This window comes from Mobula hypostoma, chromosome 24, assembly GCF_963921235.1.
Source record: "Mobula hypostoma chromosome 24, sMobHyp1.1, whole genome shotgun sequence".
NCBI lineage: Eukaryota > Metazoa > Chordata > Chondrichthyes > Myliobatiformes > Myliobatidae > Mobula > Mobula hypostoma.
Genome location: NC_086120.1, coordinates 9,852,840 through 9,873,130, shown reverse-complemented (window position 1 = coordinate 9,873,130; position 20,291 = coordinate 9,852,840). Strand labels below are relative to the sequence as shown.

General features: G+C 41.5%; 1 protein-coding gene across 2 annotated transcripts in view; it reads right to left on the bottom strand.

The window, feature by feature from the left end:
• Window positions 1-20,291, bottom strand: part of kdm4b (lysine (K)-specific demethylase 4B) — a 576,222-nt gene that overhangs the window by 453,099 nt on the left and 102,832 nt on the right. For both annotated transcript variants that reach the window (XM_063032523.1, XM_063032524.1), the window contains 3 exons: window positions 11,890-12,044; window positions 6,650-6,825; window positions 1,851-1,965 (listed from right to left, as the gene is read on the bottom strand). In XM_063032523.1, the coding sequence (XP_062888593.1) occupies window positions 1,851-1,965; window positions 6,650-6,825; window positions 11,890-12,030 (432 nt within the window). In that variant the 5' untranslated portion in view covers window positions 12,031-12,044. The remainder of the gene's footprint in view (window positions 1-1,850; window positions 1,966-6,649; window positions 6,826-11,889; window positions 12,045-20,291) is intronic.

The following is a 20,291-nucleotide window of genomic DNA, read 5'->3' as shown; positions in this document are numbered from 1 at the left end:
CACAGAACCTCTCCGTTCCCCAAATCAATGAAACCCCCATCACTTCTGCTCACTTCTTCTCCCCCTTTCCCTTCTGAATCACAGAGTCAGACTCAGTGCCAGAGACCTCCTGCCACGGCTTTCCTCTGCTAGGTCATTGTCCACCCCCAACCCCCACCAAATAGTATGCAAAACAATATACCTGTTATTGAGGGGAATGGCCACAGGGGTACCATCCTATCTTCCAAAATCCCATAATAAGAGCATTCCACCATCCTAACAGACGTTCCCAATGCTCTAACTGTGCAATAAAGAAAGCAGGAAAGCAACTTGCCCTCTACCTCTTCTTGCTGAAGCCTCATGAGCCAAAGCTTCAGCTCTCCATTCTAACCCCCTGGCCCACTCCAACCTTGATCACTGGTCCACTTAAATCTAACTTCTTTTTTTGGCCCTAACCAACTCCAAATAATCCAAACAATCTCCAACTCTGCAGAAAATCACGACAAGCCTCACTTGATTTTTAAGTCTGGCACATTACTCTTCCACAAGTCACTGACCCAAACAATCTCAAGCTTCGTATAGGCTTGGAGTAGGTTAAGCAGTCATCACAACATTGCAGGACAAAAGACCTGTACTGCACTGTAATGTTCTATGTTCTTCTAAACCCAAATGGACACCAACCTAACCTGTCTCACCTATGCTCATAAGAGAACCCATCCTCTTAGATAAAATAAACCTTCCAAGAAACTGCTTTCCTTTAAATGACGCAACTCAGAAACGGGGTTTTAAAGTCAAAGTTGAGGTTATTGTCATATGCACAAGTACATGTATATACAGATACAATGGAAAAACTTGTAGCATCATAGATACATATTATTCGAACACATTTCATTAAAAAAAGAGTATGCAAGAAAGAATACAATTGAACAAAAAAATGTCCAATGACGTGCAAAGTGGTGAAGGTGTTGCTCTGCTGAGATGTATCTCCCCAATCTGTTAAATGCAAATTGGATTTGCCCAGAAAGCCTCTGCCTTGTCAACTAATATTTAAGGCACAAACATCACTTCACCCCTCCCCAAGAGTTCCAAATCCTATCAAGACCCTTTCTTTCCCAGAAACTCACTTTGCCAGAGGCCTTCCATTTGTTGTCAGTCCTGTGGTGTAAGGAAATCCTGGCAGAGCCGTCACTGAATGGGGAGGGTTCCTGGTCAATATGAAGACCAGCATATTCTAGCTCCCAGTATGTAATGAGGGAACTGTCTCATTCATCAACACACAGTCCGATAGTGGCCAGCTCAACAATTCCACAACTGCTGAGCTGCAGATTGAAAGATCTGGTTTATAGTTCCTCTCCCATATTTAGGGGCTTTTTGTCAATATGAGACTATTTTCCTTTATAATTTAATGACACATCTCCTACTAGCGTTTTGCATATCGTGATCACATTGTTCATTCACTTGCTTCACAAATCTCAAATAAAGTAATTGCAGTCCCTCCATCCAGTATATTTTGATTTTTTTTTGCTTTGAACACTATGTGGAGGACAGTAATGTTGGGTGCAGCCACAGGTAACACAGGTAGCTGTGGATTATCGTGCACTGCATCTCGGAACTTCCTCTGAAACACCATTCACAATCAGCATGCTCAATGAAAAGTTGCAAGGTATAACTCCAAATTATGATACACAGATGGCACAAACCCTTCTTTCAGGAAAGGGAAAAACCATAATTATCCCTAGAACAAAGAGGAAACAAAACCCTGAGAAAGGCATTCACAACTTGTCACATGCAGGGTGAATTTGAAGGGGAACTACTAAAGGTTTATTTGTACAGAAAGATTCGTGCTCTTTTCGAAAAGTGCCTCTACTCACACTGTCATACAGAGAACCACTGATATCAGCTCCGTAGATGGGAGAAACAAAGGTCAGGTTCTTCCAGTATTTGCGTTCAAGATCATCAAAATCTATATGACGTGGTGTACAATATCTGAAAGAGAGGGATTAAATTTTATTTTATATTATTTTCTTTCCATAAATATGTTGCTCCGCTTTGATATAGAGATTGCCTATCATTTTTAAAGGTGGATAAATTCCAGGTTGGAACGCCAGATAAAATATACCCCAGGTTCATAAAGGAACCAAGGGATGAAAGAATGGAGGTTCTACCATTTCCCAAACCCCTTTAACTATAGGTGTGCTGTTAGAAGTCTGAAAGATTGCTCATGTGTGGTACTGTTATCCTAATACAAAAACAGTAACGGTTAGGATGAATGACTAAGGCATATTATTAAATAGTAATGGTGTAAATCAGCACTTACACAGCAGAGGTTTATCAAGAGCAGTCACCATGGATTTGTTAAGCCAAAGTCATATCTAACCACTGAACAAAAGGAACTTGCTAAACAGGAATTTCAGCAATGTGACAATTAAATTGGGGAAACAGAAGCCCTCAGGATCACAGGGAAAGTGTCAGGTTAATAATCAAGGTGGGCACAGAAAGTCAGAAAAGAATTCCAGTCTGTTGAGTGTGAGATAATGCATCTAGGATGCACAAGTAAGGGACACATTAGAAAAGATAAGCTTCCAAGAAATACAGTGGAACAAAGTGATTTTGGCATTGTATGCCCAAAGATGACTAAAGGTATCAAAGCAAATGCAGTGTCTCTGAAGTAACAGCCGGTGGGGAGGGTATACAATATGGAGTTTGGCCACAGCTAGCGTACTTTGTGCAATGCTGTCACCACACTATGGCTATAGGTTGACTCAGCTCCAGAGAGGGTACAGATAGAATTAACAAAGACACTGAGTAGCAAAGAGGTACAGAGGGTCTTATGGAGGCACTGAGCATTAGAGGTGTGAAAGGGAATTACAAATTCAGTTGAATTGGCGGGAGAATGCAGAAGGGATTTGCAATCTAACTTCCAGGGTGTGTTAATTATGGTTAGAAAAGAAGAAAGTTCAGAATTAAGTTCTCTCTCTAGGAAAAAAAAGGCTGAGGGGGGGATTTAATTAAAGAGAATTTTTTTTAAATCTGCAGAATAATTTGAATAGAATTTTGAAAACCAATCCTTTTCTTCACAACAAGTAGGTGGTTAAAAACTCACTCATTGATTAAATGGTCGAGGCAGACACCTTCACATTTAAACTGTACTTGCTTGAGTTTTTAAAGAATTATAATTTAATACTAAACCAAAAACTGAGAAGCTGGAGTAACTTAAACATTCTAATTTAGGAAATAATCAAAACATTCTGACCAGCACAACCAGAAAGGCCAAATAGTTCCTTTTAATGATGTACAGTAACTACCTACCATTCCATGAAATACTGAAGAAATCACAGGAGGAGAGGATGACCAATTAATCACAAAAGGCACAGCACTTTTAAACAACCCAGCAAACATTAATACCTTACAAATGATTCTATGCATTCAGAATATTTGAATATTATACTCCACAGTTGACCCTCTGATGTTTGTGCCAGAAGAGCTCTTAGCTGTAATTATCTGCGCCATTTTCTCTCTCAGTCTTTCAAGTTATTCATTGCCCTTGTCATGAGATGGAATTACAAAGTCTCCCTTCGTTGTTAAGCCTCCTGTGTCCCCATTTCCACCCACATCAAAGAAGTGCAAACATAGGCGTAGTTGGCACTCAATTAGATATGCTATTCACATCAGACCAGTCCCATCATATCCAATTCTACGAGTCTTCAGATTCCTTCATGCCAAAGGAGTAGAAAACATCTGTTCAGCTGCTTTTGTTCAGCATCAAGTAGCTACACACAAGGACTACTTGGCCCATCACATTTTTATCAATGGATAAAGAGCTCCCCAACTAATCCAACAATCCAGGTCTAGGTCTGCAGCTCTTCGCGTACACGTGCCCTCATGGGAGTTTCTGCCTCTACCACCCTTACAGGCAGAGCACTCTGGATCGCCTTCACTCTATGGACAGCAGGAGGGCTGGTAATGTAAGACGTGAACACAGATGTTGATATAGAACTGCTGGAAGCTCCATTATCCGCACTAACACCAGACTACTAGTCCAATCAGTCTACTACACAGGAACTCAGCAGGCCAGGCAGCATCTATGGAGAAGAGTACAGTCGATGTTTTGGGCTGAAACCCTTCGGCAGGACTGGAGAAAAAAAAGCTGAGGAGTAGATTTAAAAGGTGAGGGGAGGGGAGAGAGAACCACCAGGAGATAAGTGAAACCTGAAGGGGGAAGGATGAAGCAAAGAGCTGGAAATTGATTGGTGAAATGAGGTCAGAGAGGGAAAAGGGATGGGCAATGGAGAAAGGGGGTGGGGGAAGAGTGCTGGGGGGCATTATTGGAAATTTGAGAAATCGAGGTTCATGCCATCAGGTTGGAGGCTACCCAAACAGAATACAAGGTGTTGTTTCTCCAACCTAAGTGTGGCCTCATCATGACAATGGAGGAGGTCATGAAGGGATATATCGGAATGGGAATGGGAAGTGAAATTAAAATGGGTGGACACAGGGAGATCCTGCTTGTTCTGGCAGATGGAGTATAGGTGCTCGGCGAAGCAGTCTCCCAATCTACGTCGGGTCTCATCAATATACAGGTGGCCACACTGGGAGCACCGAACACAGTAAATGACCCCAACAGACTCACAGGTGAAGAGTCACCTCACCAGGAAGGACTGTCTAGGGCCCTGGACAGTAGTGAGGGAGGTGGTGTAGGGGCAGGTGTAGCACCTGTTCCACCTGCAAGGATAAGTGCCAGGAGGGAGCGACATTCCGATATGTTCATCCATGGCCTCCTCCACTGTTGTGATCAGGCCATACTTAGGGTGGAGGAACAATACCTTGTATTCCATTCAGGTAGCGTTCAACCTGATGGCATGAACGTCGATTTCTCAAACTTCCTGAAATGCCCCCCATCCACACGCCCCCTCTCCATTTCCCATCCCCTTTCCCTCTCTCACCTCATCTCACCAATCAACTTCCAGCTCTTTACTTCATCCCTCCCCCTTCAGGTTTCACCTATCACCTGGTGGTTCTCTCTCCCCTCCCCCTAGCTTTTAAATCTACCCTTCAGTATCTTTCTCCAGTCCTGCCGAAGGCTTTCGACCCGAAACGTCGACTGTACTTTTTTCCATAGATGCTGCCTAGCCTGTTGAGTTCCACCAGCATTTTGTGTGCGTTGCTCGGATTTCCAGCATCTGCAAATTTTCTCTTGCTTGTAGTCTACTATACAGCGTCAGTGAAATGCACTCTCTCAAATTCTGGTGTCAATACTTAATACTGGGTATTAATTGGGGACTCTAGCATTACATGAACATGTAAATACATAATCTGTACCGATATTCAGAACAGACAGAGATTTATCAATTTAAAATACTTTGGATGGAACATTAATTTACGGGACCATCTCCCTATTCAGTTAAACATGACATTCTATGGTCCTAATCTGAAAAACAATGTCCCTCACCAACCTTGTTTACAAGGCACCAGTACCACAGAGTTGAGTATTAAAGCACTACCTGTGCTCAATAATTCTTTCGGTCAACGTCACACAATCCTCCTCTGTAATCTCCTTCATAATTTATGGAAGATATTGAACTGCCCAGATTATCAGGAGGTTCTAGTTTTCATTCAATCATAAAAAACCTTTACCCAGTGAAACTCAAAACCTCATGTAAAATCAATAAAATTTAGTATCCTAACCAGTTAATAGCTCAACTGAAAAATATTAAGTATTATGTTATTAACATCTACAATCATTTTTACCTTTGTGATTCTAGTTAATGCACTGCACACCATTTCCTTCTAAAAACTGGCACATTTTCCTTGATTTGTATTAAATATTTCTAATTTTACTCTTCTCTAGCACTCACTTCTCACCATTACTATTCTTGTGTTTTTGGCAAAATCTTTTGTTTTTACCAGAGAAAACTGCAAAAGAGAATGTACCGCTCTCAAGATTTTAAATAGCCTAGTATCAAGTTAGTGCAGTGCTTCTTCAAGGACTGGATTATTTCAGTTTTAACCAACAGATAACACATGAAAAAAGCTTGTACATCTTTCCTTTGAAAAATCTTGAAAAATAAAACCTTGTGCCACCAATGCGGACAATGCAGGAACTGTACTTCTATTTATTTTACTTTAAGAATGGTATCTGTGTCTTTTGATACGTGTGTGTGCCAGTGGGATGCACAGGTCAGTGTTCTAACAGTGGTGGAAATTCAGTACATGCACAGGCATATTTTTATGATCACCCAAAAGAAAATGGAGATTGTACTGAAGAAACAACCAAGCTGAGGCCTGAACTAGTCTATGGTTGTTACTGCCACTTTCCATCGTCACAGAGATAAGAAACTGTTGTATCATAAGATGCCTGATCTTTCCAAACACTAAAAAAATTACTTTACTGTATGAAGAACCCTAAAATGTCACGTCCTTTTTTTGTTTCAATGTACCCCATATTTTACATGATCATTTCAGGTAATGCATTAACTCATATTTCAGCAATACTGCTCAGTCAATACAAATAATACTGACTTTTCAAATCACTAATCTTGAATTCATTTATTTCTCAACCACAAAAACAAGATCTCAATTTGAGCAACACACGTCAAAGAATTTGAGTCTACTTTTCATAGACATTTTGCAACATTAATTTAGAAGCAAAACAAAAAGAAAGGCCCCTTACTTCTCACTGTTGGCCAGTTTCCTGTATTCTCCAACAGTCATGGATTTCTTCTGGATGTTGTACTGTGTGAAAAGTCCCGACTGACCAGTCACTACCTGCTGAATTGGAGCTGGTATAGTCATATCATCTATTTCATCATACGACTTCCTTGGTTTCCACTCCTTAGGTGGAACAACCTGAAAAGGACAGCATATAGAACAATTAACAGGTGTTCAGTTGCCCCGCCACCCCCCGCCCCCAAGATATGCATTAATGATCTGTGGGTTGAGTACAGCAGGATCTCAAGTAGAGCCTACATGTACAAAGGAAACTTGACTGTACTTGAGGAACTGCCTGTGCCCTGGGGAAAAAAATGTATTATTTAGAGTTAGTACATACACACTGCAATTTTACAGCACTAATTTATTCTCTGCCATTTACAAATGATACAAGGGCTCTTCCACATAGAGCACAGGCAAGCAATTCAAATTTTCGTACCATTTGTGTCTACGTTTCATCATCAAAATCATGACATTTGAGCCAAATCAGTTTGTAAACTAATATGCAGGTACAGAATACAGCAATGAAGTAAGTAATGCAATCCATTTTCTTTTCTGTGCAGAGAAATTTCTGACACCTTGTGATGAGGCACTAACACCACCAGAGGGGAGCACTAACAAACATCACGACCAGAGCTGAGCACAATTGCAAAATCAACTCCAGAGGGGGCAGTGGTGTGCCATCACCACCAGAGGGGGCTGTTGGAGTGGTGCATCATCATCCAAGGGAGTCAGTGAGGTACTAGGGTATCAGTGGACACCAAACAGACAGCGACACATCGCTTCTGGTAAGATGGCGGTGTGTTCAATCGCAGCAGATTCTACAGGTTCAAAAAAAAAGTGCCACTGTCCTTTTTAAACATAATGTTTATGATTGCAAGATCCTGCTAGACATCAAGAACTTAAAGTACTGCAGGTCTACCTTGTCAGTGAGTTCCTCATTGGTGGTGAAAATGAAGGGGCTGAACTTGGTGCAGATCATGCTGCTGCTTGCATCAGAGAGGCTTCAGAGGAGTCCATGCATGAAGGGGGCGTGCAGTCAAATAGTGAGTGACCATCTTAGTCGCTTTTCCAGTGATCACAAGAGCCTCGGGGGCATTGTTAATGTGGAATGCTGCAGGTCTGATTCACTGATTTATTGCAGACAGTAGGGGCAGATGGCAGGGGAACTGTACAACCTCGGTCAAAGCCAGTATGAGGCCTCAAACCACAGTGTCGCCAGTTTACAGCTGCCAGGCGAGAGGCGTCGAAGGTGATACACTCCACTGGGGGCTGCGTGGCACGGCATCCAGGCTAGAGTTGGTGCTATATTTTACCGATATCACACATGTGCTTGCTACCTTGTACGTGCTACGTGTATTTTGTGCTGTGTTTTGAACCTTGGTCCCAGAATCTCGTTTGGCTGTATTCATGAGCATTCGTGTATGGCTGAATGACAATTAAACTTGAATTCAATTCAATTATCTCTCCATGATTCCTTTGTCAGCTGGGTGGGTACACAACCTCTGATAAGAAGGGAAATTTGAATTAAGTCAACTGGGAGAACTAGCCTCTCCATGCACATTCAGTGGAATCATAGTTGATCCAAAATTCCTCAAGTACACTTTACAGCCCTTACCCTGGTACCCTTATTCCCCTGATTAAAAGTCAATCAAAATCAGCTTTAATATTCACAAGGATTCAATTTCCACAGCTGTTTGTAGCATTGAATAGCAAAGATGCTCAACTCCAGAGAAGCTCTTTCTCATCTCAGTTAAATAGGTGCCAATGTATTCTGAGACCATACCCTTTGGTTGTTAACCCTTCTATTATAGGGGACTATTATTATATACTACCAACCCCATAAGAATCTTACCTGTTTCAATATGATCACCTCTCATTTTACAAAATCGGCAGCTAACCTCGATGAGTATGCCTCAGCTGTCACAGACTTTATTTGGAAATGCACGGAGGACTGTGTGTCTCGCAAGACAATCCAGGTATTCCCTAACTGGAAACCTTGGATGAATTATGAGGTCAAGTCCCTTCTAAAGGCTAGAGCTGCAGCTTTTAGGTCCGGGGATACCAGTCGCTACACGGAATCCAGACGTGAACTCCAGAAAGCCATTAAGAGCGCCAAGAGGCAATATCGAGCCAAGTTGGAAGCCCAGGCTAACCAGAGGGATGCCAGTAGACTATGGCAAGGTCTAAATGAGATCACTGGGCACAAAGAAAAGGCTGGGAATATCAATAACTGTGGCGCTTCTCTTCCTGACGAATTTAACGTATTCTATGCAAGATTCGAACAGAAGAGGAGCATCCCGCTCCCTCCGGATGAACCGGACCTGGTGGCATCGAGATTCATCGTCAACGAGGAGGACGTTAGAAGGGCCTTCCTGAAGATAAATCCAAGGAAGGCGACTGGCCCAGATGGCGTCCCAGGACAGGTTCTCCAGGCCTGTGCAAGCAAGCTAGCTGGAGTGTTTGCTAATAAATTCAACTGCTCCTTGCTTCAGTCGAAGATCCCCTCGTGTTTTAAGAAGGCAACAATAATCCCAGTGCCAAAGAAGAGCAAGGTGGCATGCCTGAATGACTATTGACCTGTGGCTCTGACATCAATTGCTATAAAGTGCTTCGAGCGATTGGTTATGGCACACATCAACCACAGCCTACCAGTCAACCTCGACGCTTTGCAATTCGCCTACCGGAGCAACAGGTCAACGGCTGATGCCATCTCTCTGACCATACATTCCTCCTTAGAGCACCTGGAAAATAAAGACGCATACGCAAGGCTCCTTTTCATCGACTACAGCTCTGCCTTTAATACCACCATTCCAAATAAACTGATTCCTAAGTTCTGGAACCTGGACCTCAGCACTCAAATCTGCAGCTGGATCTTCAACTTCCTCACAGACAGGACCCAGGCTGTAAAATTAGGGGACAAGCTCTCCTCTACAATCACTCTGAGCACTGGTGCCCCACAAGGCTGTGTACTCAGCCCCCTGCTGTACTCACTGTTACACCCATGATTGTGTAGCCAAGTTTCCATCAAACTCAATATATAAGTTTGCTGATGACACAATTGTAGGCCGTATCTCGGGTAATGATGAGTTTGAGTACAGAGAGGAAATTAAGACCCTGGTGGCACGGTGTGAAGACAATAACCTATCCCTCAACGTCAGCAAGACGAAGGAATTGGTTGTTGACTTCAGAAGGAGTAGCAAACCGCACGACCCAATTTACATCGGTGGTGCGCAAGTGGAACAGGTCAAAAGCTTTAAGTTCCTCGGGGTCAATATCACAAATGACCTGACTTGGTCCAACCAAGCAGAGTTCACTGCCAAGAGGGCCCACCAGCGCCTTTACTTCCTGAGAAAACTAAAGAAATTTGGCCTGTCCCCTAAAACCCTCACTAATTTTTATAGATGCACCATAGAAAGCATTCTTCTAGGGTGCATCACAACCTGGTATGGAAGTTGTCCTGTCCAAGACCGAAAGAAGCTGCAGAAGATCGTAAACACGGTGCAGCACATCACACAAACCAATCTTCCGTCCATGGACTCACTTTACACCGCAGGCTGTCGGAGCAGTGCTGCCAGGATAATCAAGGACACGACCCACCCAGCCAACACACTTTTCAACCCTCTTCCCTCCGGGAGAAGGTTCAGGAGCTTGAAGACTCGTATGGCCAGATTTGGGAACAGCTTCTTTCCAACTGTATAAGACTGCTGAACGGATCCTGACCCAGACCTGGGCCGTACCCTCCAAATATCCGGACCTGCCTCTTGGTTTTTTTACACTACCTTACTTCCAATTTTTCTATTTTCTATTTATGATTTATAATTTAAACTTTTAATATTTACTAATTTTAACTATATTTAATATTTGTAATCCAGGGAGTGTGAAGCGCAGAATCAAAAATCGCTGTGATGATTGTACGTTCTAGTACCAATTGTTTGGCGACAATAAAGTATAAAATTCCATTGTCCAAACATCCGTCCTGTGAGAATCCCTCTATAGCTGATCACACAGTCTCTGACCCATTCCCAATGAAGTAAACTCCCCTTGAACTGGGGGGCTAAAGTTCTTCATATCATACAGTAAAATGTGAATCTGGAATGCACTGCCTAAATGGTGGTGAACGCAGGTTTTAAGAAGAATTTGGATGAGTAGGTGAATTGCCAATATATTGAAGGCCATGGACTAAATGCTGGTTAATGGGATTTATATAAATGAGCACTTGATGATCAGCATAGACATCCTGAGCTGAAGTATCTGCTTCTCTTGTACAACTCTATGACTTCCTTTCCTTCTCCCCTGAACCAACATCAAGTCTTTCTTACCACCTGCTGCAGATGGGTTGAGGCTGAGGTCCTAAACTGATTTCTTTAAATCCTGAGGAGTTAAAGCACACATTAATTTTCTATTTGTCCATTTTTGCATAACAACCAATTACAAACGAGTTGAGGCCAAGGTCCAACTATTTTCCCATTTGTTCATCATTTCTACATAGCAACCAATTACAAGACTATCCAAGATTCATGCAAATTTTTTAAATGGGAACAGTTGCAAAATGAGAAACCTGGAGCCATTAAAGGTTGGCAACGTGAAAATAAACCATGTAGTTGCAAATTAATGGAGCCACACAAAACATATTTTAAAAAGAAACATCAAATGGTGGAGTGAATTACAGCAACTTCTATTTATGTAGCACTGCCAAACATCCCAAGATGGTTCACAGAGGAGATAGCAAACAAGCAAAACACAGAGTCACGGATGGCAATATAAAAGCACATACCCAGAACCTTGGTCAAAGGGCCAGGTTTTAAGGACAACCTTAACAAAGAAAGGGTAGAAATGGTGAAAGAAGGGAGATCGGGAATTTCAGGCCTTGACTGCTGAGGCACATGAGTTTAGTGGTTAAATCTGAGGCTGATCAAGTGGACAGAAAGCATCTCAGAGGATTATATATCCTAGAAACAGGGATGACCAAGGCTTTGAAGGAGTTTAGACTAAATACAAAAACATAATTATAAATTTCCACTGAAATTTCTTTAAAACCACAATTTTCAAGCAAGCATTTTATAAAGCTAACACCAGACTCCAATGACAAGCAGCTTGGCAGGAATTGGGTAGGGATTTCTGTAATACAACAGATTGATTGATAATAAAATAACCAGTCATCAAGTCATTGCAGAAAACTTGACTGATAGGATGCGTTACCTTTGCCAGTCCTGCCCGATGGGCTCCCTGAGATTCCATATAAGCAATATATTTTCCAAAATCTTTGAACTCTTCCATAGTTGGATGGAAGGTCATGATCTTGCAGTGTGGATTGGGAGGACCTGGATTTTCTGATGCCATGGTTATGCAAATTCCTATTAAGAAAAAAAGCCGAAGTATTAAAAGCTGCATAAATTGGGTACAAAGACATTTAAGATCAATACAGAGTGATGCATCAGCAGATACATCATCAGCCACTAAACCTCCGGCAGGCAAAAACCAGCACCGAGACAATCAGCTAAAGGATCTCCATCTGTTCTGTAAGATGTTGATTCTTACAAGCTGATCTATCAACAAGGCAATACAAGTATTACAGTATGTTTATTGAATTCAGAAACAACAGCAGAATTCAGCCTTTAGATTACAGGCACAAAAGGCTTCAAAACAGAAATTATGTCCTGTGCACGGAATGTACCTTATCTCCAAGTCTGGAAAGAGAAACTTAGGCTGAACAGTTCATGTTATGCAGCCGTGCGCCCTCATTACAAAGCAAACATTGTGGCCAGAAAACAATATACCAAGATACAAGACCATAACCATGGAACATAATGTACTCTGGTGGGAAAATAAAATATCAGAAAATAAAAACAACTGAAACTCTGACAATAATGTCAAGGAGTACAGAAGCCTGAAGGCACACACACAACAATTCAGGAACAGCTTCTTCACCTCTGCCATCTGATTTCTAAATGGACATTGAATCCACGAACACTATCTCACTACGTTTTTGATTTCAGTTTTTTTTGCACTACTTATTTTCACTTACCTACTTAATAGACATACATACACTTACTGTAATTCAGATTTTTTCTCTATTTATCATGTATTTTATTGTACTGCTGCCGTAAAGTTAACACATTTTACGACATATGCTGGTGATATTAAACCCAATTCTGAGTCTGATTCTAATGTACACATAATGTTGAGTGTGCCGAGAGAAAATGGTCACTAACAACCATGAAACAACACACATCAAAGTTGCTGGTGAACGCAGCAGGCCAGGCAGCATCTATAGGAAGAGGCGCAGTCGACGTTTCAGGCCGAGACCCTTCGTCAGGACACAGGACTAGTCCTGACGAAGGGTCTCGGCCTGAAACGTCGACTGCGCCTCTTCCTATAGATGCTGCCTGGCCTGCTGCGTTCACCAGCAACTTTGATGTGTGTTGCTTGAATTTCCAGCATCTGCAGAATTCCTGTTGTTTGCGTTTAAACTAACAACCATGAATATAGTTCGCCATGCTTTCTATTTTTGCTTAAAACATAGAAAGAAATCAAACAATTGTTTAGTCAAGGGGTGTGTTCTGGTTGAACTTTTGAGCAACTCCTGTCACTAACCTAGTGAGCCTGATTTTCAAATGGTTAAAACTAACAGCAGGATATTTTACTACACGTAAATGCAACCCTATCACCCTTCAGAAGTCTGGTGACTGCAACAGGCTACGCCACATAAAGCAGCCACTCAAGGTCTAAATGCTGGAGATCCCTACCTCATAGCACTGCAGAAATATCTTCTCACATGGTGGCAGTTCACCATTACCTTTCTGAAAACAAAAGCTGTCCTTGCTAGAGCAGTGCCCACATCCCTCCCAAACACCACCTCTTGAAGAAGGTGAGAAACTTTGATGACACACCAATTCAAATAAACAGAAGTGTCCAGCAAACTTCAGAAAAAACCTGCCACATCACCTCGCTGACATTCTTGGTAAATAGCAATTTTCAGAGTCATAACCACTACCCTTAAACCGTGTTTTTATTACACACGCAACACTGTAGACTGGTAAGACAATTATTATAATTTTCCATTTTATCCAGCAGAACAGGCTACAGTTAAGGGCCAATTTGTTTCAAACAGTATGCTTCAAATTGCAAATGCTAATAAGACAGCAAATGCAAAGCTAATGACATTGCAAGTTCCTCCGACGATAGCAACACCTAGCGCATGAGGAACAGCTATCCATCTACCACATCTCGCCTGTGGAATGGTTCCGCTCAGCTAACAGTTCAGCCGCCCATGATCACATTTCCACCGATCACCAGCTCTGCTGTTGTACAGTTGACCAATCCCAGCTGATGACTGCATCTTCCTACTGTAACTGTCAAGCTTTGATGGCCACTAAAGACACATCCCAGGGTGCCAAGTTAAATACAGAGCTTGAAACATTTGTTAATGTCTCTGATATTGCAGATACTCAAAAATTATTTTTAAAAAGTATAAAGATAAAACTATTAGAAATGCAATTCAAATTTTAAATACAGCCACACTGTACTGAAATAGAACACGGAACAGCACAGCACAGGGACCGGCCCTTCGGCCCACAACGTTGTGCAGAACCAATTAAATTAGAGCAATCAAATGGCCAATTAATCTCTTCTGCATACACAATACCCTTATCCTTCAATTTTTCTCACATTTATGTGTCCAGCTAAATGGCTCTTAAAAGTCCCTAATGTATCTGCCTCTACCACCCTAGGCAGCACTTTCCGGGCACCCACCACTCTCTATGTAAAAAAAATCTTGCCCATCACATCTCCTTTGAAATTATCCCCTCTCACCTTAATTGCATGCCTTCTGGCATTAGACATTTCAACCCTGGGAAAAAGATACCGTCTGTCTACTATACAGTATCTACTCCTCTCATACTCTTATAACCCTCTAGCAGAATTCCCCTCAGCCTTCGCCACTCCAAAGAAAACAACTCATTCATCCAGGCTCTCATTAAAACACATGCCTTCTAATCCTGATAAATCTTTTCTGTACCCTCTCCAAAGCCTCGACATTCTTCCTATACTGGGGCAACTAGAAATGTATGCAATACTCCAGATGCAACCCAACTAGAGTTTTATAAAGCTGCAACATAGCTTCCTGACTTCTGAATTCAATGCCTCGACTAATAAAGTCAAGCATATCATATGCTTTCTCAACCACCCTATCAATCTGTGTAGCCACTTTCATAGAGCTATGAACTTGGACCCCAAGATCCCTCCGCTCATCAACACTGTTACTGGCCTTGCCTTTAACAGCTCACTGAGTTTCTTTAAATTTGACTTACCAAGATGCAATACTTCACATTTGGCCACATTAAATTCCATCTGCCATTTCTCCACCCATATCTGCAACTGATCTATAACTCACTATATTCTTTGCTAGTCTTCTATGCTAGCCACAACACTACTAATCTTCGTATCATAATGTACAAACCCACCCATCTATAGTTTTATCCAGGTCATATATATGCATCACAAACAGCAGACATCCCACTACATATCCCTGCTGAATACTACTAATCACAGACCACCAGCCAGAATAAGTCCCTTCAACCACTACTATGGGCACGCCAGTTCTGAATCCAAACAGCCAATTCACCATGGATCCCATGCATCTTCTAGATGAGCCCTCCATGAGGGACCTTGTCAAACATCTTACTAAAAATCCATGCAGACAGCATCCACAGCTTGACTTTCATCAATCTCTCTCATCACACTGTCAAAAATCTCAAATCAGGTTAGTAAGACACGACTTGCCCCACACAAAGCTATGCTGGCTCTCCCTAATTAGGCCATGGTTTTCCAAATGCTCATAAAACCTATCACTAAGAATTCTCTCCCACAACTTCCCTACTACTGATGTGAGACTCACTGGTCTAGTTTCCAGGTTATTTCCTTCTTGAATAATGGAACAATATTAGCCACTCGCCCGTCCTCCAGGACATCACCTGCGGCTAAAGGACACAAAGGTATTAGTCAAGGCCCCAGAAATTTCTTCTGTTGCCTCCCTCAATAACCTAGGATTAACCCTATCAGGCCTTGGGAACTTATCCACCTTAGTGCTCTTTAAGAGACCCAACCTCCTTTAATTTGAAATGCCTTGGCATAGTAATGCTCTCGGCACTGATCTCCCTACCCTCCATGTCCTTCTCCTTGGTAAATACTACTGTAAAGTACTCAGTAAGGACCTCATCCACATCCAAGCAAATAATCCCCCCCACCTTTATTCTGGAATGGTCCTACCCTCTCCTTGGTTATCCTCTTGATCTTCATGTATGTACAGAATGCCTCATGATTCTTTTTAATCCTCCTTTCCAAAGTCTTTTCATTGTCCCTCCTGGCTTTCATAATTCCCTTAAGCTCTTTTCTGGTTTCTTTATAATCCTCAAGGGCTCTGATTCTAGCTTCCCATCTTTACATCCTTTTGGAAATGGTGTTGCTGAACCTGAGCCAGATCTGAACAGATCTGAACAGTTTCAAGATCCAGAAACTGATGAAATCTGAAACTGTTGCTTTGTGCTGGACTCAGAGTTTGGAGCGTCACACTGCCGGCGTGGAGTGCATCACTCCTTCATGACTGTTAGGGGCAATTGGGATTGCTTATTTGAGACTGTACAAAACTGTGCATCGCTGGGTCAGGATCCAGAATCTGAGAATCCAAGTGCAACTCAGCTTTAACTTCTGCTGTCAGCAGCTTTAAGTGGATTTCAGAGATGGTAAAAAAAAAATCTTGTCTCCCAGTCATTTCCCCAAGACTATCCATTTTCAGTGGGGAGGTGAAAAAAAAATAATGTAAACCTGTGAGCTGGTTTAAAAGGGTATTCAGAAGGACAGGGAGGGAGAGAGAAAACAGGGTCTTCACTCACTCAATACTAGCAAGAATGAGGAATTTTGAGTATAAGCTTCAACCAATGGAAATCATGTTGGCAATGTTTTGACCCTGAATGAGATTATAAACTATCTATTCCTACAAGACAAATAAAGCTTCCGGAAGCAATAGCTTACTGATCACATTGTACTTGGCTCTGAGAAATTGGATGAACTTAGATCTAGAAAAAGGCCATTTACCCCACCACATCAACCAGTGGGCACACACCTGTATTAATCCTATCTTCCAGCACATAACACCTGGCCTTTAACTCTTGGGTAATTCAAGTCCCTACCTAGACATTTGTTAAATGTTGTCAGCAAGCAAGTTTCCATCACTCTCTCCACATTGCGGTCCAGGTACTCACTTCCTGAGTGAAAAGGATTTGCCATCAGAACATATCTAAATCTCTTACACCTTGGAGGAATTTATGGCCTCAGAATTTATTCACTTCTGATTAGTGTAGAATGCTACACTTCTAGCAGGCTGCAAGTAAAAGTCCATGAGTTATGCTGAAGTTGCATAAGAAGGTGGTGAGAACAAATCTAGAGTACTGTGTGCCGTTCTGGTTACCTACCCAAGGAAAGATATCAATAAAGTTGAAAGATACAGAGAAAATTTACGCGGATGTTGCCCGGGCTTATTGACCTGAGTTACAGGGAAAGGTTCAATAGGTTCGGAATTTATTCCCTAGAGCACAAGAGAATGAGAAGAAATTTAATATAGGTATACAAAATTATGAGGGGTATAGATAGGTAAATCCAAGCAGCCTTTTTCTATTGAGATTGGGCAAGACTAGAACTGGAGGTCATAGGTTAAGGGTGAAAGGTGAAATATTTAAGGAGAACCTGAGGGGGAGCTTCTTCACTCAGAGGGTGTTACAAGTATGGAACGAGCTGTCAGTGGAAGTGTTGGATGCAGGTTCAATTGCAACTTTCAAGTTTGGATAAGTATATGAATAGGAGGGTACAGGGGGGGCTATGGTCCAGGTATGAATAGATGGACTAGGCAGAACAACAATTCACCATGGACTAGATGGACTAAGGGCCTGTTGCTGTGCTGTAGTGCTCCACGACTTTATGGATGACTTGTAAGTGGTCTACTGAAAAGAGAAACAAAGTTTGAAAGAAATATCTTGTATTAAAATATAAATTTAAAACATGTAGGTTTAATTTAATTGAAATTTTTAAGTTCCAGAAGAAAACTAGGATTAAAAGTTCCCAAGTTCATTTGGGAAAAATGATACAAGACAGAAACAGAATTTGCATGGAAGAAGAAAAAGACAAAAAAATCAATCACACTAGTCTTGACAAAGGGTCTCGGCCCGAAACGTCAACTGGACCGCTTCCTATAGATGCTGCCTGGCCTGCTGCGTTCCACCTGCATTTTGTGTATGTTGCTTGAATTTCCAGCATCTGCAGATTTCCTCATGTTTGCGTTTTTAAAATCACACTAGACTACCTGGCATCCATCTCGGCACTGAATCTAGACATTTGCAGTCTAGACAAATTTACAAAGTATTTCTGACAAACATCTGGAGACTGATGCTTAAATTGGGAAGGTTGTTAAGCAACATCAAGAGGTATTCACACTCAGTATTACACTGTACTGACAATATGCTTGACTACTCTATTACAATCTACAGTGTACAAGTGAGAGGGAGTAATCCTCAACATCCACCCCAAACCTCATGAAGATTCATGTTAGAGGGGAATAAACCCCCTCCTGATTACCAACCATTATTCTCCCTCAGCTGATCAAACATGTTAAATAACATTTGGAAGAAGTTTTGAAAACTATAATAGTTCAGACTATATCTAATGACACACTGATCAAGCTGGGCAGTCCTAAAAGACAAAGATGCCACATGAATCTATGGTAGATGGTGAGTGTATCAACACAAAAGATAACCCCAAATGACCTCCTGTGCCAATCTTCTTGTGGCTGATGCATCTGTAACAACAATGATAGAAATAATGACCATATGATCCTTGTGGAAACCAAGTTCCATCTTCACACAAAGAACATGCACAATCATCTCCTCTGACGCTAGAACTGTGCTCATTTGAATAGTCTCAGAACCCCAAATCCAACTCAAAAGTGGTCTTCCAAAAAGTACTATGTATAATTAGCTGTATGTAGCTTATACAAATTGCACAGCAATTGCTGCCTACTTTGTGATGACACCAGGTCCCAAACACACAACCTCTACTGTCAAAGGGGGCAAGAGCTTCTAGCACAAAGACCATAACCCAACAAGTTCCTTCCAGGTCAAACACCACCCTGACTTGTAAACACATTGTCAGTGCCTTGTGCCATTCAATCTGCAGCCTGGAACTCTCTCCCTAACACCATAAAGGTTACTAGCATTTCAAGAAAGTGGCCACAAAAAATACTGGAAGCTCAAAGACAAAATGGTACCTCACTACCAATGGCAATAGAGATAGAAATAAAATACTGACCTTCCCAGAAATATTTTCTTCCCATTAAATTGTTTTTCTTAACCCATTTCACTACAGGCATTTGTAAGATCTGGTTTTGAGGATAACAAGGTAAAAAGGTGGACAAGTTTTTATTAGCAAATCCTACTGTCTGAAATTTGCGGACAACAAATGCAGCCATCAATTCTGGGGAAATGGGTGAGTAAATGTATGTGAGCCCAGTCAGAGGAGCACAGCCAGAGCAATAAAGACCACATTGCCATGAGCGGCTACAAATGAAAGCATGAAACGTTTATTGGGCTGCTGGGGGCCAGTCACCCACAATTTCCCAAAAGAAAACTATCTCTGGTAATCCATCATTATTCTTGATTCTTCCAACTAAATTATTAGATTTATTATTAAAGTTAGATTATTTGCCTCACTTTTTCATAGCCAGGAAAATAAGGATCACAAAAAACAATCTTTTCCAGCAAGAGCACAACCCAAAGTCAGAGTACGAAGAATTGTTTTATGAACATCAAATCTAACTCTAACTACTTGCCACATACATACTTCAGCTGCAATATTTAAGTCTATTTTTGAAGTACAACCCATTAGCAAGAGTGCGATCACACTGACCTCTGCACTCAAAATCCTCTGCAGTGCCAATGCTATCCTTGCCAACCAGCCCACTTGCTCCCCCAGGTATCCTATAAGTGTGCTTCTAATCAACTGGAAAGTAGGGTATATGAAGTATGGGGACATAATTTGCACTCAAAAATGAGTAGAAGCATTAGTGAGCAGGAAATACTGAATCCCAGAAGCAACTCAGAACAGAAGACTTATGGAGCTTCCACAATTTGCATGAATAACTCTATATAAAATAAAATTAAAGCCAGAACCAGATGCATTCATCGGCCTCACCATTCACAGAAAAGGAATTTAAACAGACAATTCTCTGCTAAATCCAAGGAGAATCGAGCAAGACAAAATTAACAATATTTAAGAGAATACTAAATTTCAGGAAAAGCTTTATCATTATTTCTAAATATTTCCTTTGAGATTCAAATTGCTGGCAATTAGTTAGCCTTTTACTTAAATTTCTCTGAACATTTCATGGGAGAAATGCACTTTTCCCAAACTGATTTCTATCTTTCTTATTACAAACTCAACTTGCCAGTGCACTAAAATCTATTAGGAAAAGACTGAATTGTGTACCACTGCTCAATACAAGAGGAGATGGCTTTAAGGTAAGGGGTGGGAAGTTCAAGGGGGATATTAGAGGAAGG